We start from the raw sequence: 22,064 nt of genomic DNA on the forward strand, positions 1-22,064 counted from the left end.
GTGCGGAGGGCGGGCTGTCAGCACAGCCACACCTCCTTTTCCAAGAGTTGACCCGCCCAGTTCCACCACCAACCCAGCACAGTCCCAAGGAAGGGCCCTGAAAGAACCAGACCAAAGATAGCCTTAGGCACGATCTTTATTCACTTGGACACTGTACAAATATTACAATTTCCTTTTGTTGCAAAAAGTATAAAAATAATCTTTATATAGGAATCCATCCGTTACTGCAAATCTTTCTAAATCTCTGCAAATGACTCTAAATGAGGGTAAATGAATAAACAAGAGGGGGGCTATGGGGCAGAGGGAGGCTGGGCCAATCCTTAGGGACTCAGCAGCCCAGATTCTCAGCTAGAAATCTCCATTCCTTCCTGTTAGCACCCCCATGTCAACAGGTCCTCAGGGCCAAGGGCCCAGCAGAAGAGGGGGCACACGAGAAGTCCAGGAAGAGGTTTGTGATCGGGCATGGGGAGAAGTTACGGAGGACAGGGGTGGTGCTGGCATGTGCCCATCCCCACCCCAGACTTCCTCCTGGAAGGCGGAAGGCCTGGCAGGTACAGGGCAATGGGAATGGACACGTGGCCCTGTGAGGATGATGGAGGGTCCTTGGTTCAGTGCCACTGGGTGGCAGCTGAACCTGAACTCTGGGAGGGCTTGAGAAGGATACCAGGTAGGGTAAGGCCCCCCAAAAGGAGAGGCAAACACTTTGGCTCCATGGTGGAGGGGGCTATGCTCCTTTTCCCGGCTCTCCCAGCACAGAACAGGTGGACTTGCAGGAGCAGGACTTGGGGCCAGAACTGTGCCGTGAGGGAAGGCTGGGGAAGCCAGAAGCCTGCGGCTCTCAAGCTGTGGGGGAATGGGGAGAGGTCCCCAGGCAGCCCCCAAGTCAGACAGTCTGTGTCCCAGCCAGAAAGGGCATGCTCCTGTCAGAGGTTGAGAACAGGCACATCAAAGAGGTCACAGACACCTTCACTCTCGTCCAGGTTGTAGATGTAATCGTGGTCTCCAGGGGGCGGAGAAAGGCGGAGGAGGGGTGCAAACACTGCAGAGAACAAGCAGCTGAGGCCCCACAGCCGAGGCCCCACCCACAGCCACCCAAACTCGGTCCACATACACTTACCCCGCACCTCGCTGGGGCACCTACCTTCTGAGGACATCAGCTCCTCCAAGAGCTCTGAGCTCATGCATTCTGGGGACAGAGGGAGAGCTCAGTTATATCCTGGCTCCCCCATCTCCACCCACCAAAGTTCATCAAGGGGACCACCGAGCGACCCACCAGGAACTCTGACCCTTTGCGCAGATAACAGGCACAACCATAAGGTCCTCAGAAGGGCAAGAAAACAGCTCTAAGACCCAATGAACTGTGCCCCTTACCCCAGCCCCAGGGAGGAACACAGCCCTACCTCGAGTGGGATCAAAGATTTCTGACAGCTCTCTGGGGAGCTCCAAAACTGAAAGACAAGAAAACCACGATCAAGGGCACAGAGGTCCATCCCAGTTCCACTCTAGCCCTTGCTTCCCCAGATCCTATACCACCCACCCAGGGGTTGCCATACAGCTGAGATGTAGGCCCCACACCAGGCCAAGCTGGCACTGTCAGTAGAGGTGGTAGCAGTGATTCTGAGTGTTAGGATACATGAGGCCATCCATGGGGAATATCTGGGAGAGAATTCATTTAGCTGATGTGGGGTGGGGAGCAGGAGAAGGAGAGAGCCTGAGTGACACCAGGGTGTCAGATCTGAATTCCTCTGTGCCAAAGGCCCACTGTTAAGTTATTGGTACAGTGCTTCTAACTCAGCAGTTCAGCAGAAGGACAACACACCCTGCTTTCATTTCTAGGTTCAGAGCGCATACTCTGTCTGATGAGGAGGATGCCTGTCTGATGGAGGATGCCCTGTGTGATGAAAGGATGTCCTGTCCATCCCTGCCCTAGCTAAGCACCTACTTGTGCCAGGCTGAGACCACACCCCAGGCTAGGTCACTTGGCGGAGAAGGAGGCACTCTTAAGTAGGGAACAGTGCGACAGGATGACGACACTGCTACAAAGATCCAACCAGGACCCACGTGGGAAACAGGGAAGAAGTGTTGGAGCCTGGTCAGCAGGGATTTCACATGCCAGGTTTAGGGGCTCCGGTTTTATCTAGTATACCTTAGGGAGCTGTTAAAAGAATTTTTGTAAATAGAGAAAAGCCAGTCAGGGTATGTTTCAGAATCAGTCAGGGTAAAGATGACAATGTTGAAGAACTTAGGACAGAGATCGTGGCAGTGATCCTGTGTGTTAAGATACATGAGGCCATCCATGGGGGAGTCTGGGAGAGAACTCATTTAGCTGATGTGGGGTAGGGAGCAGGAGGAGAGAGCTTGAGTGACACCAGGGTGTCAGGTCTGGGGCCAATAGTCGGGTACGCACAGAGGTGGAAAAATAAGTTTCTGTTGAGGACACACAGAAATGAAGTGCCCACTGGATGTGCAAAAGGCACATGGACACAAGAGGTAAGGTTCAGGCAAAAAACCTAGGAAAGACAAAGGGTGCAATTCACCTACACAGAACTGGAGCCCTCCACAAGTGTGCCATGGGCCAGAGATCTGGGAAGTCAGATGTAAAAAAATGCCAAGGAGAGGTCAGAAGGAAAAGTCAATGAACAGAGAAGAGCCAAAAGCTGACATTATGAATGCTAAAAAGGGAAAAGAGCACCAACACAAAGAGAGGACCAGAGCAAATCACCGAGAAACCCGCTGAAGCTGGCTGGGAGGGGCTGGGTGATCGATCAAGAGCAACACTGGTCTGGAATGGGGTGGAGGAGGTAGGGCTGGGGTCCTGACTGCTGCAACCTGAAGCCTGACCAGGGAACCAGGATATAGAATAGAATGGAGATGACTTTTTCAAGGAATCTAAACACAGAGATAATAGGGAAGGCGAGAGAGGGGGACACGGGATGAAGTGTCATTTAATGAAAGACTTAGCAGTGCTTGAGGGCCAAGAGAATGAATCCTGGAAAAAGCAAACACTCAAGTCACAGGATGATGAGGAGACACCAGAGAGATGACACTGTCTCCCCTAAGACACTCACTGCCCCACTTTGGGGCCTGAGGGCCATACCACAGCCCATTCCCTAGGAGAGCACTCGTGCCTTCATGAGACCTGAGTCAAGCGGTGGCAGGCAGGGCTTGAGGGAGGACCAGGAAAGGGGGCAAAGGGGCTCCAGCACCAAGCCAGAGGCCAGGCTCCTCGCCTTGGCTGGCAGAGCTCTAGTTGACGGCAGGGGGCTGGCCAGCTTTGACAGAAGACATAGGAGAGTTCGGTTCCAAGTCTGATTTTATTGAACTAGGTCTTTCTGAGGCTGGGTTCTCCCTGCTCCCAAGGGTATAAGTACTCACCACCTGTGGGGTCTGCCTTGATGGGCTCAAAGGAGGTAGAAGGATTGGGTCCAGATGAACTGCTGTTGCTGCTGCTGCTGCTGCTGTCCAACAGGGCAGAGGACTGCAGCGGCCTGGTGTCCAGAGCTGCCAGGCCCAGCGGGAGGGAGCTGAGCTCACCACTGTCCTTGCTCTCGGTTCCATGGCCTCCACTCACTGCAACCACATCCCCCAAATCTGGTCACTCAGGGACACAAAGCAGGATATTGAAGCTGACCATGCTAGAATCCATCGCCAGGATGACTACAGCCCTGTCCTCGGTCCAAGGAGACCTAGGCATGCTCACCCTCCCAGAAAAGTAATGTGAAAATCAGTCACTGAAGATGGGGCATGAAGTCCACAGCAGAGACTCACAGATATGACTGCTGCAACCACACTTCAAGAGGGGTGCCAGGGCAAGTGAGACACAGGCAGACCTGGCGGAAAACTGCCACCATGAATGCCCCTTCACACAGCCACAATGTCCCTGTTATAAAGGGCTCACTGGCTGCACCAGCAAAGAGAGGCCTTTGGGGTGGGGGTGGGTGGGTTAGATAACCCCCAAAGGGTCTCATCCAACTCTGAGTATTTCATCTCGTCACACAGAAACGTTGCTTCTTGGGTCCCCGAAGTCCCTCATTACCACATACCCTTTGTGCCTCACCTGGGATCTCAGCCGCTGGACCAGCCACCCCCTGGGCCTCAACGCTGCTGGGGACAGGGTTGGGGGTGGTCGCCTGGGGACTGCTTGGGCGTGAGGCATCCTGGGGCTGGGCCAGCGCAGGCTTGGGCAGAAGCGGAGGGGTAGAGACAGCAGGCGGGCTCTGGAGCAGGTCTTCAGGTGGTGGCACAGGCACTGCCACAGGCGGTGAGCTCCATGCCTCCTTGTTCACCAGAAGCACCTCAATGGGGCCACTTAAGCTCTTCAGGTGAATCTGGTACTTCTTCTGCCCATTGAGGCCCTGGGGGTAGGGGTGGAGGACAGATGAAATTGGAAGCAGATTTGGCTCCTGCCTGACCCTGGGTCAGGGCCAGTATTCTCTCCCACCCTGGGCTGCCCGTTCTCCTAGATAACTTCAAACCCTAGGCCTCCCCTTACCTGCCCCACCCGGGACTTATCGGGCTCCACAGCCAGCACCCGCCCTCAATCCACCCCACCCGGCTGGGCTGAGCACCCACCTCTGGGATGGGCACCTCCAGGCTGGTGCCCGATGGGGCCCGGATGGCAAGGAGGGTGTCTCCTAGGATGACAAAGAGGATGGATCAAGACCCATGGGCTCAATTTGAACTGGGAATGGGGTGCCTATCCCTCAGAACAAGGAAGTCATAGTCCCGGAGGGGCTGGACAGTAGGCTTCACTCACTCCCTATCGAGGCTGGGGGAGAGAACTAAAGCTTTTCTCTCCTAAGAACCCAGAGGTCAGTAACCAGAAAATCTGGGTTCAGACACGTGGAACAAAAGATTAGTGGCCATGGGCACCTCACTCAATTGTTGGGGCTGCTCTCTAGGCAAAGATGTTCTGGCCAAGGCCAACAGCTCTTCCCCAGAACCAGCTTGGGAGATGCAAGATGGACGAGGAAGAGTTCCTGTACCTACAGTGCAACTAAACTACAGGTTGGAAGTGCATACCACTGCCCCCTGCACACAAGCATACACAAACAGGCACACACACTTTCTCCCCTCGTATGCTTCTGTCACACCTGAGAAGCCAAACCTAGGGGGCAATGCAGGTGGTGGCAGACCAGGGACCCAATCTAGGCTTCCTGTACCCTCTCAGCATGGTTAGCCTCCATAGGGTCCCAGAGACCCTCAAATCCAGGACTTACTCTGTCTGGTTCTTCTTTGAGCAGGCCACAGGAACCCTCTTAAGAGACGGGAATCTCTCAAGCACCGAGTCCACTGCTCAGGGCTGTGGCTCAGCCCAGTCCCACCCCCATTTTCCCCTACCCAGGCTCTGCTCACCAGCAAAGCATCTGCAGATGTCCTCATGAGTCACGTAGGCCAAGGTGTGGGGGTTAAGGAGAACGGCTGATGCCCTGCCTATGGTGGGACAGATGACTGACACAGCGAAGACCTAACTTTGCAGTGGAGGTCTGACATACAGGCTCACAAAGAAAAGCCCTGAGGCCTGGGGTCTACGTGGGGGAGGGATCACAGGCCAAGACTGTGGGTGGAGAGGCTCCGAGGAGGGAACCCAAGGCTGAAACCTGGCCAGAAGCTGGAGGACCATCCTCCCAAGCGGGACAGAGACTAGGGGACCACAGAGGAAACCCAGTTGGACTAGAGGGCCCATCGCCCACTCCCCGGGAGCCAGGACCGCCGACAGGAGGATATCAGCTGTTCTGCACGTCCTCTGTGACGTTCCGGATGCTCTGCTGCACCCACACCTTGTGCTGGTCTAGTTCTTGCTCCCGCTGCTGCAGCTCCTCGATCTCTGCCTTGAGCTCAATCAGCTTGTCCGCAATCTCCCTGGTATTGCAGCCAGGCCCCACACCCCTGAATCCAGGAAGGAGAGCTGAGAGGGGCTGCCTGGCACTCTGGGTCCCACGGCCCCTGTTCTCTCCGCCACCCTCCACCCCACACCCCTGACACTTCTGGGTAGGAGATCCCATTGCCGTCCCCGGTGCCCCCACTCACTTCCACTGGATGCTATTCTTGGATTTTTTCTCGATCAACCCGATACCCTCCAGCACATTAGTAATGTCATATATCCGCCGCTTCTGGCGCACAGCTAGCGTGTCAGCTGCCTGGCAGGGAAAAGAGAATGGAGAATGATCGGTCGCACTCTCACGGGGGACTCGGTCTGGAGAAGTCTTAAAAGGGGGTGGCCTGAATTCTAGCCCTCCTCCCCAGGCACTATAGCAGCTCAGGACTGTGGGGCGGGAAAAGGCCAGACGAAGTCTGAGCTGAAGTTCCGATGCTCTTTTCCCCACACCTGCTAGGGAGGGCCACGAGGACTAGCACCCGTAGCCCCAAGCCTGGCACAAAACTGACATCCGATGAATAGCCTCAGCCGAATGAATGAAACAGCTCCCGGCCTCCCGCTTGTGAGAAGCACATGTATGGCGGCCTGCTCTGAGGGCTCAGCTGGGCCGCCCCGGGGGTTCCCTCTACCGGCTCAGGCCTGGTCCACCATCCCCCCTGTCGCCCCTTAGCCCGGGCCGCACCAGCTTGAGGTCAAGCACGCCGTCCTTGGCTTCCTGCAGAAGCGACACGAACTTGGTAGTGAGAAGTCCCAAGCTCTTCTCGTGCCGGCTTGGGGTGCCTGGGGGCGGCGGCGCCTGTGGCCCGGCCTCCGCCATCGCGCCCGCCCGCCGCCTCCCCTCAGCCAGGCCAGGCCAGGCCGGCGCCGCCGCCACTTCCGCTTCCGTTCCTGGCCGCCCGGCCGCCGGCGCCAGCCTCACTACTTCCGCTTCCGCTTCGTTCCCTTCCAGGGAGTCCGTCATAATTTCTCTCAGCAGACATGGCCGAAAAACTTCAGGGACCATCAACAAATGTCCAACCGTCGAAGAGGACGAAAAATAACCCCAGGATCCCGGAAGATGGGTGTGGTCGAGGAAGTATGTGGAGGAAGTCGTTGGGTATCCCCAGGAGTAGTAAGGAGGAATCACCGGAACCTTCCTGGCTGGCAAACCTGCCCCAACTCCACTAACTGTGCCCCAACCCTCATCTCAGGAGAGGAGACCCTGCTGCCTGATGAACCCAATGTGTTTTCCCAAACCTGCTGCTAAGACTGCCCCACTGTCTTGCCACACCTACCCTATTCCTGTCCTTCACTTCCTGCCAAACAGCAAGCACTAACTACATCCACCGGTCTGCATCTCCACTTTCCTCCCCTGATCCCAGCCTCACCTTTCCCTTGTCTCCACACTGCAGTGCTCAGAGGCCATGGGATTAAAACCACTTTTCAAACAATGCAAACATATTCACCTCTGTGTAAATATATGTAAAGTCCTTAGAGCAGTTTCTGGCACGTGGAAGGATTATGTGTTTGCAAGCATCATTTTGTTATTTTTAACACTGTCATTTATTATGGTTTCAGTTCAGTTCAGTTCAGTTCAGTCGCTCAGTCGTGTCCGACTCTCCGCAACCCCATGAATCAAAGCACGCCAGGCCTTCCTGTCCATCACCAACTCACGGAGTTCACTCAAACTCATGTCCACAGAGTCGGTGATGCCATCCAGCCATCTGATTCTCGGTCATCCCCTTCTCCTCCCGCCTTAGGTCAATTTCTTTGGAACACAATCTTTGAGAAAGAGATGTGCCGGCAGGAAGTTTACTGAGAAGCCACACTTGTAAGGAAGTAAGACAGGCCAACCAGGGCGGAGAGGAGAATTAAACTGTGAGGAAGTTAAAATGGAGGCCTCTGTCTTTCTAGGAGCACTAGAACTGGGGTACCCCTTCCAAGGCCTACCTGGCCTTTATACCCTATAAAAAAAAAAGGGTATACCCTTTATACCCTATAACACTGACCAAGAGACTCAGATCTGAGACCTCATTAGCCTACATTTTGGGCAGCTAGGGGAATGAGTGTCTTTGTCCTGAAGGGTGGATTTGGGTGGTAGCCAGTGTCCACTGCATTATTACTACCTAGTAGTCAGTTCCATTGGAGGAGGGCATGGCAACCCGCTCCAGTATTCTTCCCTAGAGAATCCCACAGACAGAGGAGCCTGGCGGGCTACAGTCCATAGAGTCGCACAGAGACACAACTAAAGGAACTAAGCAGCAGCAGCAGTCCCTTCCATGGCTCCTTTTATCTCCAAGACAAACAAGCTTTCATAGCCCTTCCATCCCTCTCTGCCATCTCCCGCCACACACCCTCTTCACAATAGCCTATGGTCTCTTGCTCCTCTGCAGAAGCATACCTGCCTCTTAGGGCCTGTCAACAGTTTTCACACTGTGATGTTGTCTGCATCCATATCAGCACACCTTCCTCTCCACCCAGGTTGGGGCCATCTAGTTCCTGTCTGTGCCCTGAGCACAGGAGGTCCTGCCTAGGCTGCTCCAGACTCATTGATCACAGGGAGGACACCCCCGCTTCCCCCAAGGAAGTGGCGCCCAGCCCTCCCCACTCTGTCCCACGGTGCAGATGCTCTTCCTGTTGGGAATAAAGTACCAGAGACTCAGCTTCCTTCCTTTCTGCATGTGGCCTTGGAGAGGGCGGGACCTGGAGGGAGGAGAGGGCTCCTGAGGAGGGAGGTGGGACAGAGGCTTCCTTGGGGTGAGGAATTCTGCTGTGGCAGGCTGAGGTGTGGACCTTGTGAGCCAGTGGAAGGAGTATCCAACTCTGCCGAGACGGCCGGGGGAGAAGGCCATCCTCAAGGCCAAGGCTCTTTGTGGAGGAGGGAGCACTGGATGCCTGGTCAAGCCTGGTGAGCTCCATATCACACTGTCCTCTGCAGCTCAGAGAGGAGCGGGGCCCAGCGGAGCCCCCTGTCTACCCTGCCCCACTTACATCTGGGGGGCAAGACCGGGAAACCCCGTCGACAAAGGCATCTCAGGTGCCTCCCCATCTCTCCCACAGCCCTCATTTCCTGAGGGAGCCGGAACCTTCTCCTTCTCAGAGGGGCCTAGATGAACACAGTAGCTCAGAGGAGTGCCCACTTTGCCTGCTCTAACCTGGACCTTTGCCCTCACTCCTACCTCTGCTCCAGCTCCTCCAGCCATGGACTCGGCAGCCAGGGACAAAATGCAGCCCGCACTCCCCACTGGTATGAGCCCTTCTGGGTGGGCCGAGGGAGGGATGGTGGCAAGAAAGATGGGGATGGTGCATTGGGGTCTGACTGGAGCTCTGTAGGGCGGGGAGAGGAGTGGACTGCCCTGGGGGACAGGCCGGGGTAGGAAGGGGAGCAGATTCGGCAGCCGCTTCCTGCAGGCCTAGCCCAATTGACGCAGCTGCCCAGGCTCTTCCTGCCCAGGGCCGGAGTGGCCGGAGCAGGAGAGGGCGGAGCAGCTGGCCCGGGGTGCAGCCCTCAAGTGGGCTTCAGGCATCTTCTACCGGCCAGAGCAGCTGGCCAGGCTGGGCCAGTACCGGAGCCGCGAGGTGCAGCGGACCTGTTCTCTGGAAGCACGCATCAAGGTGGGCATCGGGCAGGAGGCAGGAGTGCTGGGGGTGAGCTGCAGGGCTGGCAAGGCCTCACTGCCTGCCTCCCTCCCACAGTCGGTGGTGCAGTCATACCTGGAGGGTGTGAAGACCGGGGTGTGGCAGCTGGCCCAGGCCCTCAAGGCTGTGCAGGGAGCCCGCGAGGCCCTGGGCCAGGCCCGTGGGCTGCTCCGGGATATGGCTGAGGCTGCGCAGACCCTAGAACCCCTGCGGGAGCAGGTTGAAAAGCACAAACAACTGCAGGCCCTGTCTCAGCTGCTGCCCCGGCTGCGAGCTGGTGAGTGTGCCTGGCCCTCGGCCTCAGCTCTCTGCCAGCTGGTTGACAAGCACCAAGGGGCTTGTCGCTGATCAAGGGGCTGGGACGCCAGTGGGAAATTGCATGGAGGGACACATCGGGGACCTCCCAGAGAGGAATACAGGCTTCAGATGACATGTGAAGCAGGGTGCCCATTAGTTCATTCTGGGGTTCCCAAGTGTGCAAGGGCTTCCCTGGTAGCTTAGCTGGTAAAGAATCCGCTTGCAATGCAGGAGTCCCTGGTTTTATTCCTGGGTCGGGAAGATCCCCTGGAAAAGGGATAGGCTACCCACTCCAGTACTCTTGGGCTTTCCAGGTGGCTCAGTAGTAAAGAATCCACCTGCAACGAGGGAGACCTAGGTTCAATCCCTGGGTTGGGAAGATACCCTGGAGAAGGGCATGGCAACCCACTTCAGTATTCTTGCCTGGAGAATCCCACTGGACAGAGGAGCCTGGTGGGCTACAGTCTATGGGGTCGCAAAGAGTCGGACATGACTGAGCAACTAAGCCCAGCACAAGCATGGGATGTCTGAGTCAGAACTGACACCTGTGGCTCTGCCCAACTTGGCTGTTATTTATATACTGAACTATTTCCCGAACAGGGTGGTCAAACAGCCGCTGGCATGACTCCCTCCCCCAAGTTCCTCCCTTCCTCCTGTTTCATCAGCTCAAGCGTTTACACCCTAACCACCATGTAGGCCCTTCCCTGGGTCTTTTCAGACTGGCCAGTGCTCTACTGTACTGATTATTAAATCTTTTACACATCACCCCAGCCCCAGGGCGTCAATATCCACTGCTGTACCCACTGCACAGGTGGAAAGGTTTAGACTCAAGGCTGTCTCTTCTCTCTGATTAGTGCCAGCTGCAGTGGCTCACACACAGACCCTGATTGATGCCCGGCGGCTCTTGGAGGCCTATGTGAGCCTTCGGGAACTGGAGCAGCTGCAAGAGGAGACGTGCGCACCTCTTGGGGGCCTGGAGTTGCCAGTCTTCGAGGGACTGGGCCCTCTGGCTGAGGCTCTGGGCCAGGCTGTGGAGGCGGCCGCAGGGGCTGCAGGGCAGCTGGCCCGGGAGGATCCAGCCTTGCTGGTGGCTGCCGTGCGTGTGGCCGAGGTGGATGCTGGGCGCACCACCTCCCTGGAGCAGGCTCCACGGGACTGGCGGCAGCGCTGTCTGCGTGCACTACAGCAGGGCTTGGAGCGGGTCCACTTCGGGACATCTCTGCAGCCTGGGCCCGGGGCACTAACAGAGTGGCTGGAGGCTCTGCGGGTGGCTCTGCCAGCTGAGTTGGCCATGGCTGAGGCTCTGGTAGCACCCTGCTGCCCACCACACTACAAAGTTGTCCAGTTGTGGGCCCACACTCTGCATGGCGGCCTGCGGCGCTGCCTGCAGCAACTCCTGGAAGGGCCTGAGTTGGAAGAAGCCGACACCTTCACCCTGCTGCGCTGGGTGCTGCATGTGTACCAGGGGTCAGTGTCTCTGGGGCAGTAGGGCATGGGACATCAAAAGCTGGGGGCTCCGTGTAACACAGGGCCACCCACCTCCAGGCCAGAAATGATGGGGAGCCTGGAGTTGGGGCCCGAGGCTGACGTGTCTGATCTGGAGCCCCTCCTGACCCTGGAAAACATTGAGCAGTTGGAGGCAACATTTGTGGCCAAAGTCCAGGTGAGTAGTTGGAGCCCAGGTTCAGAGCAGTTCTGCTGCCACCTGTGGGCCTGTATCTGTGGAGTCATGAGTCTACCTGTCTCTAGCAGTGTCAGTGCCCTGCTACACCTTTTCCCCAGGCAAAGGTGGCCCAGTGGCTGCAGAAGGCACTGGATGGGGAGGTAGGCGAGTGGGGCCGAGAGCAAGAACCCGACACAGACCTGTCTGGCTTCTACCACTCGCCATTGCCAGCCATCGTTCTGCAGGTGGGTGAAAAGTGGCGAGACCTGGGAGCAGCCCTCACAGGGAAAGGGAAGGAGGGCAGGACCAGGACTCTGCTAATGGCTGCCATCCCTCCCTGTAGATTCTGGAAGAGCACATTCGTGTGACCAGAATAGTCAGTGTGTCACTGCAGCGGCGGGTGCATGGCATGGCACTGTCAGAACTGAGCACCTTCCTGAGGAGGTCTGACCCACTCCCAACTCCGGGCCCTGCTCCTGGGCAGCCCTAAGGGGTTCTGAGTGATCAGACACACCCATGGGAAAGGACTCCTTCAAAACAGGGCCTTGGGTATCTTGGAGGTGGGGCCAGAGTACTAAGGACTCGGGTTGTACCAGAGTGACAGCAGGTACCAGAGCCACCTCTGCTCTTTGCAGCTTCAGCGATGCTCTGATCCGGTTCTCCCAAGACCATCTCAGGGGGGAAGCAGTGGTCCCTCATTACGTGCCCTACCTACTGGCCACCCTCAACCATCAGTTAGCACTCAGGTACCAGGATGTGCCCATAGAACGCCACCTTCACTAACCCCTGACTGAACATCTGGGCCTTTAGGAGTTTTAGACTCACGTAACCCTGGGGTTCCAATCCTAGTTCTCCTAATTACTAGCTGTGTGACCTTGGGCCAGTTATCTAATATCTCTGAATTTTGCTTCTGTCATCAATAGTATATGGGTAATAATGGACCTTCTGAGACTCACGTGAGATTACAGATATAAAGTACCTACTACCACAGTACCTGGCACAGAGTGTCAATTATTCATTCATTCAACAAATATTTATCAAGGCTCTATTCTGTGCCAGGTAACGTCTAGCGTTATCGCTGTGAATATAACAAAAGTATTCCCTTCCTCTTGGGTCTTATGGTCTCTGGGGTGTGGGCAAGAGAGGACAAACAAGTTAATGATGATTTTGACTCCCTCCTGACTGGGATTAACTCTCTCCTCTTACCGAAACAAACTGAAAGACATAACTTGCTCAAGATCATACCACAAATCAGAGGCAGGCCCAGGTGGCATGTGTGCCCTCTAACTCGCTGAGTCCACCACTTCAGCCTCAGCTGTGTCCACACTTTCGGAAGTGCAGGGAGACGCCCTTCTTGCCCCCTCAGGTGACACACTTGTGCCACTAGGTGGCGCCCGAGTGGCTAAACAACAGAGTGCCTCTCGGGCCTTGGCCTTGGTCCTGAAGCCGTCCTTTTGGTCGGTCCAGCTCCTCCGTATCCGTCCTGCAGCCCGAATGGGTGGTTCCCGGAGTCTTGGCTCCGGTGGAGGCAGAGCTGGACAAGTTGCAGAAGAGGATCTGTCGCCTGGTGTTGGAGGCGCTGCTGGCGGAGCTACAGGTGAGGCTTCAGGAGGAGATGGGGTTGGGAGGAGGAGATACAGCGTATGCATGGGGGCCTCTGCTGGGGAATGCTGGGTCTGAATCGTCCCTCCAGCTACGTCTCTGACCTCCGTTCCTAGCCCCTATTCGCGGCTCTGCCCTCGCGCCGCTGGCTCTCAAGCCCAGAGCTGCTGGATGACGTGTGCGAGCGGACGGCGCGATTCTGCCAGAACTTTCGGCACGTGCGGAATCCCGCGGTCCAGGTGCATCTGCGGGGAAAGTCCTTGGGGAGGCGGGTTGTCAAAGCGCCCATGGGAAAAACATCCTGGGCCCATTTGATCGCGATCCCCACAGCTGTTGCTGGCCGAGGCAGAGCGTACGGTGGTGCTGGAGTACCTAAGTGCGCTGATGCAAGGCCGCCTAGTCTGCCGCGGTGCTGACGAGAGGACCCAGGCGGCCGAGCGCCTGCAGCACGATGCGGCCCAGCTTCAGGAGCTTTTCCTCGGTTTGGTGAGAATTCGCTGGGCGAGCGGATGGGCGGGAGTCTTAGTGATTCGATAGGGGTAGAAGATTGGAGAAAGACCAAACCCTGCGTGCTCAGGGCCTGGAGGAGAGCGTTCAGTGTGCGCCAGTGCTGCTTGCATTGAGGGAGCTGCTGAACCTCCGCGACCCCACGCTACTTGGCCTCGAGGTGGCAGGCTTGAGGCAACAGTTTCCCGACGTGAGGTGCGAAGACGGGCCGGGAAGGGCGGAGACCCAGGAGGGGCTGGGCGGGGCTAACCCACCCTAAACTCCACAGCGAGGATCACGTCTCCGCCCTCCTGGACCTGCGCGGAGACGTGTCCCGAGAGCAGCGCCTGGCCGCACTCAGCTCTCTGCGGGCCGGTCCGCAGCCCTCGCCCCCAGCTGGTCGCCGAGCACTTTTCAGCCTCGTGCCAACACCGGCACCCTCGCTGGCCTCCTGCTTACCCTCAGGGTCCTGTGCCTGACCCCTGACTGCCCGCAGAATAAAGTCACGTCCCCGTACGCCTGAATTGTACGTGTTGGCGAAGAGTGGATGAAATAAAAGTGCCCACAAAGGGCAGGGGGTCCAAGTGCAGTGACACACCTAAGGTATCCTGGTTCCAGTTCTGACATATGACTGCGCCCCACCTATCCAGGTACCAGACCTGTATGTGGGCTGCTTTCCCAAGTACCCGGTCTTCCACAGTGTGCGGACTACACCCGCAGAGAGCTAGCGTCTCATACGCCAGGAGTCAGTCAACTGAGGCAGAGGGGGCGGGCTTAAGGCAACACCCCACCCAGGGGCGTGACCCGATGGCGGACACCGCCCCCCTGCTCTGCCTGGCCCCACCCCAAGCCGTGTCCTCGGGCTCTTGCGGCAGCAGAGATTGACGCGATTCCGCTCTCCTTCGTCTGAGCGTGCGCGCGCCCGAGCCCGTGCGTCACCAGTGTCGGCTCCCGCGGGCTGGGCAGCCGGCGGCCTGTGTTGAGGAGCGGGAACAGCGGCGGCGAGAAGAGGATTGAACAGGTGGGGGCGCGGCACGCGGATGTAATCCCCCCACCCCCACGAGGCCGAAAAGGCGTTCGACCGGACCCCTCCTCATCTACCTGGGAACCCCGCTCCATTGTCCACTGGCCCCGCCCTCCATTGGGCACGCCCTTTGCCCCAGCCCCCGCCACTTATTGGCTGTAGGTCACGCCCCTCCTCGATTTCCTAGTACCCATTGGCTCCTCTTCAATGTTATCTTCTCTCGGAGTTTCTTATTGGCGCAGACCACACCCTCTTATATATCACCAGACTCCGCCTTCAGTCTGGGCTCCTCCCACAACCATCTTTCATTCATTCTGCATCTAGTGCTGGGGTACTTTGGTCATGGGGGTGAATGAGACCCGTCCCTGTCCTCAGGGACTTCAGGGGATGATGTGGGGGGACACGGACCTGGGCTCTAACAATGACAGCCTAGGGTGGTAAAGAAGCCGCTTGGGCACTGGGAGCCTCTAAGACGCTGGGAAGGCTTCCCGGAGGAGGTGAGGCCTAAACCGAGTCCTGAAGAATGGTTAGGAGTTTGTTACAGGAAGACATCGGGAGGGCATTTGGAAAAAGGACCTGAGACATGAAAGAAACAGGCATATCCTGGTAATTCCAAAGAGGTAGGTCAAATGAAAGAAGGGGAGATAAAGAGGATTGGTACAAGTAAGAGGCCTGGAGAGCAGTGAGGAATCCAGAAAAGTGTATGATTAGTTGAGGGGAAGGAAGCCTGAGTCCCGAAATCATCCAGCTGGGAGGAGGGGGAGGGGATCAGAACTATCTGGGGAAGCCAAGTGCAGGGAAGGAATGATTCCAGTTCTGAGAAGGACAAGGGCTCTCGGTTTCATTCCTTTACTGAACAACTGTTCTGGGGACACAGCTGTGAACACTTAGAAGGAGAAAACATAATAATCATATATACTGTACTTCAGATGGTGATGACTGCATTGGAGGACAATATTGTGGGAAAGGCGAGGTTCTGGTGGAGAGGGTTTAGAGGAGGTTTACGACTGAGCGACTGAACTGAACTGAACTGAACTGAACTGAACTGTCTTATAGAGGGTGTGTTGGGAAGGCTTTTCTAACAAGATATTTGTACAGAAATCTGAGGAAAGTGAGAGTGACCCCTGCTGTTATATGAGGGGAAAGCGTTCCAGACAGGGACATTTTCAGTTTGAGATGCCTGTTATACATTCAAGTAAACATGTTGAATTGAGAACTGACAACACAGTTTGAGGGGCTTCCCTGTGTTTCAGATGGTAAAGAATCTGCCTGCAATGCAGGAGACCTGGGTCAGGAAAATCCCTGGTGAAGGGAATGGCAACTCACTCCATATCCAGTATTCTTCCTGGAGAATTCCATGTAGCCTGGTGGGCTACAGTTCATAGGGTTGCAAAGAGTCAGATACGGCTGAGCAACTTACACACACAGAACACTACTCTGAAGTTTATGGAAGATGTTTGGGCTGACATATTTAAAACCATGAGAGTGGATGAGATCACCCAGGGAGAGAGCATAAATGGAGAAGAGAAGTTTTCAAGTCCTGGACATTAGAGTTTTTTTACTTTTTCAGGGGAGGGGCGGGTAAGGAAGGATTTATTACTTGTAGCAAGTTAGGAGAACAGCAGGGATCTTTCTCAAAGCGGTGTTGCCACATTATGGTGTTAAGAGGTCAGAAAGATAGGGATGACCGGCAAGAAAGACAAGAACAAGCAGCTAATGAGGTGGGAGAACTGTGTCCCAGTGTATTTGGGAGCCAGTTGGAAGATGTGGCCAAGCAGAGATGAAGTAATTAACTTTGCCAAGTTCTACTGATCAACATGAAGATCATTGGTGACCTTGGTCAGGTCAGTTTAGATAGAGAGCAGGGACCAGAAGCCCCTACTTGAAGTGAAATTTAAGACAGAACAGGAAAGAAGGAACTAGATAGAGACTGAGTATAGATGACGTGGAGTGTTGTGTTACCCTGAGAAGCAGCTGGAGGGAAATGCAGTGAAGCTAGAAGACTATGGGGTCAAGTGAGGGTTTTGTTTTTTAAGATGGAGAAGTAACAGCATGTGTTTATACTGACGGGAAGAGTCCGGCAGAATGGAAGAGACTGATGATGTAGGAGATGTAGGAAAAAGGAGAGATGCTGGAATTATGTCCCTGAGCAGACAGGAGAGTTTGGAGGATGGAGCCTTCGGTCAGTCTCTGGGGAAAGACTGGGTTGGACTGAGCCCTGGTACAGAGTTGGGGTATCTGTCCAGACACTGGCCTTGGATGACCACTAGGAAGATGACTCTGATAGAGGAGATACCCAGGGATTGGCTTGGATTGGCTGAACTTTCCCTCTGCTTATAAAAAGCTGGTTCTGATTTAGATTTGAACAGATGGCCCAGAGGGGAGAGAGCATTCCAGGTGGAGGGACTGGCATAAGAAGGGGGCAGGTAGGCCCAATGGGCTGGAGGAGGTGGATGGGAGGGGCGGAGTGAGACTGAGAAAATGCCAGAGGTAGAAGGCAGATGGAAGGTGGTGAGACCCCTCACCTTTCATCCTGGCAGCTGAGGCTGCACTGTACCAAATTCCCAGTCTGGGTGGGCGCTGAGCACAGGGAGTAGAATCATGAGTGGGAGGCTTAGGCCTTACTCTCAGAAGCTCATGGGCTAAGGGGTTTTGAGGAACCACCATCTAAGTGGACGTATGAGCCTTCCGCCTGCTTTCCCCCAGTCCAGGGAATGGAATGGAGGTGAGGTGGCACAGGGCCTGCTGGCCCTCAGGCCACACCCACTCATTGCTGGCCTCCACATCCTTCCTGTGTCTCCAGAGGTCGACGGTGTGGGGAGCTGGAGTGACCTGGCCGGATGTGCCCTCCAGGACAGGATGGTGCTGGACTCAGGTGCTCAGGTGTATGAGCAGGCACCCCCCAGCCCGCCAGCCAGCCCCTCCTCCTTGGCCCACAGGCCGGGGCCCTCAGACCGAGATGGGACAGCGCTGTTCCCCTGGCCTCAGTCCCTGGCCCTGCCCCTGGCTCTGTCTGTCCCCTCAGCCCTGCGGCCCCGGGCGGAGAGGCAGCCCTTCTCAGAGCTGCACTTGGGCCGCCGTGGACACATGCGGCGCAGCGAGAGCACCTACACTGTGAACAGTACTGGCCGTCGGGGGGGCAGCACCCAGGGTCGAGCCCTGCCTGGACGGGGACGGGACCCAGGTGGGGGCACCCTGCGGCCTGCGGCCTCCCTGCCTCACATCGCTAAGGCTCGAAAGGAGGCAGGCCGTGGTGCCAGCAAGAGCCCCTGCATGTTGGTGGCTTTGCGGCCAACCAATATGGACCGTGAGCGGGACAAGTTCTTCCAGTCCCGTTACACCTACAACCCACAGTTCGAGTACCAGGAACCCATGCCCACGGCTGTGCTGGAGAAATACTGTGAGGCCTCTGGACAGTTCATTCATCAGGTCAGTGCAGACTGCTCGCCTCACCCCGGCCCGGACCACCTGAGCGGTGTGGCCTGACCTGCGGCTGCGGCCCTCTGTGCAGGCAGTTGGCATCATTGAGGCTGTCCTGGAGAAGTTTGGGACCTATGAACACTTCGAGGCTGCAACAGGGGGCCAGCTGCTGACCAAGTGCCAGATCTGGTCCATTGTGCGCAGATACATGCAGAAGGAGGGCTGCGTCGGGGAGGTGAGCTCACGCTGCCAGCAATGTCCCTTTTCCACCTGCTTCCAGCCAGACTGCCAAGTGGGCAGTGCCAGGCCCAGCTCCGTTCTGGTGGAGCTAGTGACCTCAGGCCAGCCCTGTTCCTGCCCCTGCCCCAGTCAGGTGGGAGCTGGCTCCAGGCAGAGGTGGGGCAGGGGGGTGTCATGGCCAAGTGTCCAGGCTGGCTCCCCTGTGGCATCAACAGGTCCACCTCCCCACTGGCCCCCGGGGTTGGTGGCCATGATGCTCATCTCTGCCACCCGCAGGTAGTGGTGCAGCTGAGTGAGGACCTGCTATCCCAGGCAGTGATGATGGTGGAGAACAGCCGACCAACGCTGGCCATCAACCTGACTGGAGCCCGCCAGTACTGGTTGGAGGGCATGCTGCGGCACGAGATAGGTCAGGGTGTGGTAGGTGGGTGGGCTGGGATGAGAGGGGGCTGGGATGCGGGGGCGGGGCAGTGGGGTCCCAGTAATTCCACCCCCTCTCATTTTTCTCCTTCCCTTCACCAGCAGCCACCTCCTCCCTCTGGCTCACAGAGGTACGCCAGAACGTGCCAGCCCACACTTTGGGCTCACCCTCATTTCTCTTTTCCTCCCTCAGCTTCAGTCCTTTCATCCCCCACCTGGCCCCTTGGTGCTCCTTCAGCTTTCACGCTGTCTACTTCTCACTGGGTCCTGGTGGGGATCTCCCTTCTCCTGGGGTGACTGCCTGAGCCTGCTGTCCTGGCTTTCACACAGATTCAAGGAGCAGGGATCCTGGTGGTAGAGACCCAGCTGGGCTGGGGTGTGCTTTCCAGCATTTTGCCTCTCCCATTGTCGTGTGTATTCTCCTTGTCTGTGGGGCAAGACTGCTGAGGCCCAGACAGGCCAGAGGGAGAACCCTAAGGGCCCCACTAGTTTAACAGTACAGGCCTTCCATGGTGGGTGCAAGTTCAGATTCTGGGAAGGGAACTGGCTGAAGACACAGCTGGATTTAGGAGGGGACTGGCTAGGCTGGAAGGGCAGGCATAGGACACTAATTACTATTCTTTCATGTCTGTCACTCCTCGTCGAGAATCGTGTTTCTCTGGGCAAAAGGTGGTTTTTGCTGAAGATGTCAGCATGAGATGGGCATGCAAGGGTGTGGGGACAGGGTGGTGTGTGAGTTCCCGGCCTCTCTAGGGGGCTGCGGGGTGGTGGTGGGGGAGCAGTGTGAGTTTGGGAGAGGTGTGTGTGTGTAGTCCTGGACGGGTGGGGGAGGATTCATGTGTGTGAGCCTCTGGATCCTTGGCTGTGAGTTCACCTGAAGATGGTCTTGATGATGCCTTAGGTTGGGTGAGTATGGGTGTCGGGTGGAGAGGCTTGTGTGAGAGCCTGATTTTAGGGGCATAAAGCTATGTGAGTCGCCAGCTATAGGTCCAGCCGGGCAGAGCAGCACCTGGACAGGCCAGCCAGGAAGACCCCCTGGATACCCAGCCCAGCCTCTTCTTTGCCCTCCCCGCAGGTACCCACTACCTTCGGGGCGTGAACAACGCGCGGCAGCCGTGGCACAGCGCCGAGGGCCGGCAGCAGTACGGGCTGCGGCCAGCGAACCCCACGGAGGAGGGTCTGGCTAGCCTGCACAGCGTGCTGTTCCGCAAGCAGCCCTTCCTGTGGCGCGCGGCGCTGCTCTACTATACGATACATCGTGCCGCGCGCATGTCCTTTCGCCAGCTTTTCCAGGACCTGGCGCGCTATGTGCAGGACGCCGACGTGCGCTGGGAGTACTGCGTGCGCGCCAAGCGCGGCCAGACTGACACCTCGCTGCCCGGTGGGCACCAGTCCTGGGGGGTTGGCGGGGGAGTGCCTCGATCCGGGGCGGGAGGGTCAGGGTGGGGCTTTGGACCTAGGGCTCACGGCCCTCCTGTGCCCACAGGCTGCTTCAGCAAGGACCAGGTATACCTGGATGGCATCCTGCGTATTCTGCGGCATCGCCAGACCATCGACTTCCCGCTGCTGACCTCGCTGGGCAAGGTGAGGGGCCACAGGGCCTTCAGAGGTCCCAGCCAGCTCTCCCCCTCACTGCTGTATTCCCTGAGCCTCTGGTTGGAACTCGACTGAGGACTGGGTGCCAGGCCTCTCATGGGGGGAGCGTGGATGGAGTGAGCACAGGAGATGACCTGACAGTCTGGCAGCCCTTATAGTGGTTTTTTCCAGCCCACAGGTGTGTGTGTGTGTAGACTCTGCAAAGGAAGTGAGCATTCCAGGCCAGGAAAGCAGTCAGGAAGGCCTGCAGGAGCAGGCTGGAGAAATAGCCAGGGATCAAGCCCTTGGCACTGGGTATTTGTGCCAGGCTGAGGAAGTTGAACTTCATCCAAAGCAGTGGGGAATCCAAGGAGCTTCAAGCGAAGGGTGGCACAGATGTTGGCTTTAGAAGGCTCTGTGTGGCCTAGGGAAGGGAGTTCAAGGGGAAGAGGAGGAGGCCTTTCTTATCTCTTTTTCAGTGTTGATGGTGGTCTGGCATAACCCTACAGTGGCCATGCAGTTGGAGAAGAAGGGGCAAGCTGGAGAGATCTTCAGAGAGTGGAATCTTTTCAACTCAGTGGCCACTCTGAGTGGGAGGGTGACATATTCTAAGTCTCCACCCTAGAATCTGACCTAGGGGCTGTGAGAAGGGTCGGGCTGCATAAGCTGGCACCCAGGAAGGGTGGATATGAGGCGTCTAAGGCTCCTGGTATCCAGGGAAAGGTGATCGGAAGGCAGTTGGATACCCAGATTTGGAGATGAAGGGGAGAAGCTTGACTGGATACAGGAGTGGGGTTGTAGCACATAGATGTTAGAAGAAGGTGTTGAGAGAAAGAGCAAACACCCAGGATGGAGCCACAGGGTACACAATGTTGGGAGTGAATCAGAAGGGGAGTGGAAGGGGTTCTGGGAGCAAAGGGCTATGGACCACTGTAAGACAGCTGGGACCAGCTGCCTGAAAACCAGGGTTTTTTTCTCCCGGCAGGTTTCCTATGAGGATGTGGATCACCTCCGGCCCCACGGGGTGCTGGACAACACCCGGGTGCCCCACTTCATGCAGGACTTAGCGCGCTACCGGCAGCAGCTGGAACACATCATGACCACCAACCGGCTGGATGAGGCAGAGCTGGGCCGCCTGCTGCCTGACTGATACTGGTTGAGGGCTCTGGATCGGCCCCCAGAACATGAAGCAGGCTGCTCTGTGCTTCCACAGCCTGGGTGTTTCTTGGGGCCTGGGGAGGGCAGAAGCATTTCAGGAGGGAAAAGCGACAACAACACAGAATCTGTGCTAGCCTCCCTGGACCCCGAGGGACAACAGCAGCATGTCAGGCAAACTAAGTCTGCCCTTCTGTCTCCAGCTGTCTGTTGAGCCGAGGAAGAGCCTGAGGGCGGGAGGGAAGCTGAGCATGGATGGGCATGGAGGGGGTGGTTTGGGAGTAGAAACTTGTTCTTGCATGAGATGGCTTTGGGTGTCTGCGTACTCCAGTCCTTTCGTCCCCCACCTGGCCCCTTGGTGCTCCTTCAGCTTTCACGCTGTCTACCTCTCACTGGGTCCTGGTGGGGATCTCCCTTCTCCTGGGGTGACTGCCTGAGTCTGCTGTTCTGGCTTTCACAGACTCAAGGAGCAGGGATCCTGGTGGTAGAGACCCAGCTGGGCTGGGGTGTGCTTTCCAGCATTTTGCCTCTCCCATTGTCGTTGTGTGTATTCCCTATTTATGTGCTGTATGTCCTGGGCTTCTGAAAGTTCGATGGAGAGAACAGGGCTCCTCTGGAAGGCACTGACTGTTCCTAGCTCCACCCATACACCCCCCCACCCTCCCTCACATATACACAGGCCTTGT

General features: G+C 56.8%; 3 protein-coding genes across 7 annotated transcripts; 2 read left to right on the plus strand and 1 right to left on the minus strand.

Moving 5' to 3' along the window:
* Nucleotides 1–118: 118 nt before the first annotated feature.
* On the minus strand, nucleotides 119–6,896 carry E2F4 (E2F transcription factor 4). 2 transcript variants are annotated; one of them, XM_055412569.2, is made up of 10 exons: nucleotides 6,561–6,896; nucleotides 6,031–6,140; nucleotides 5,728–5,889; nucleotides 5,356–5,399; nucleotides 4,573–4,634; nucleotides 4,058–4,355; nucleotides 3,376–3,570; nucleotides 1,401–1,448; nucleotides 1,142–1,186; nucleotides 119–1,039 (listed from the first exon to the last, which is right to left on the minus strand). In XM_055412569.2, the coding sequence occupies exons 1-10, from the start codon at nucleotides 6,879–6,881 to the stop codon at nucleotides 924–926; spliced, it is 1,401 nt and encodes a 466-aa protein (XP_055268544.2). In that variant the 5' UTR covers nucleotides 6,882–6,896; the 3' UTR covers nucleotides 119–923. The 2 variants fall into 2 exon arrangements, with proteins under 2 accessions (XP_055268544.2, XP_088686724.1); XM_088830598.1 differs by having other exon boundaries at nucleotides 3,376–3,591.
* Nucleotides 6,897–8,626: 1,730 nt separating this feature from the next.
* Nucleotides 8,627–14,037, plus strand: EXOC3L1 (exocyst complex component 3 like 1). Of its 2 annotated transcripts, none has more exons than XM_088830931.1 (14): nucleotides 8,627–8,765; nucleotides 9,048–9,104; nucleotides 9,297–9,472; nucleotides 9,554–9,773; nucleotides 10,648–11,260; nucleotides 11,339–11,456; nucleotides 11,576–11,701; nucleotides 11,800–11,900; nucleotides 12,092–12,202; nucleotides 12,924–13,053; nucleotides 13,175–13,297; nucleotides 13,389–13,544; nucleotides 13,636–13,760; nucleotides 13,834–14,037. In XM_088830931.1, exons 2-14 carry the CDS (start codon nucleotides 9,059–9,061, stop codon nucleotides 14,021–14,023), a joined length of 2,235 nt encoding a protein of 744 aa, XP_088687057.1. In that variant the 5' UTR covers nucleotides 8,627–8,765; nucleotides 9,048–9,058; the 3' UTR covers nucleotides 14,024–14,037. The 2 variants fall into 2 exon arrangements, with proteins under 2 accessions (XP_088687057.1, XP_088687058.1); XM_088830932.1 differs by having other exon boundaries at nucleotides 9,312–9,472.
* A 386-nt stretch (nucleotides 14,038–14,423) lies between these two features.
* Nucleotides 14,424–21,605, plus strand: MATCAP1 (microtubule associated tyrosine carboxypeptidase 1). 3 transcript variants are annotated; one of them, XM_055412579.2, is made up of 7 exons: nucleotides 14,424–14,565; nucleotides 17,372–17,997; nucleotides 18,080–18,223; nucleotides 18,505–18,637; nucleotides 19,724–20,029; nucleotides 20,135–20,232; nucleotides 21,209–21,605. In XM_055412579.2, exons 2-7 carry the CDS (start codon nucleotides 17,428–17,430, stop codon nucleotides 21,371–21,373), a joined length of 1,416 nt encoding a protein of 471 aa, XP_055268554.1. In that variant the 5' UTR covers nucleotides 14,424–14,565; nucleotides 17,372–17,427; the 3' UTR covers nucleotides 21,374–21,605. The 3 variants fall into 3 exon arrangements, with proteins under 3 accessions (XP_055268554.1, XP_088687059.1, XP_055268553.1); XM_055412578.2 differs by lacking the exon at nucleotides 14,424–14,565 and having other exon boundaries at nucleotides 17,061–17,997; XM_088830933.1 differs by lacking the exons at nucleotides 14,424–14,565; nucleotides 21,209–21,605 and having other exon boundaries at nucleotides 17,047–17,997; nucleotides 20,145–20,218.
* The last annotated feature ends 459 nt before the right edge of the window (nucleotides 21,606–22,064 follow it).

This window comes from Moschus berezovskii, chromosome 22, assembly GCF_049115385.1.
Source record: "Moschus berezovskii isolate FMDL1 chromosome 22, NW_MosBer_1.0, whole genome shotgun sequence".
NCBI lineage: Eukaryota > Metazoa > Chordata > Mammalia > Artiodactyla > Moschidae > Moschus > Moschus berezovskii.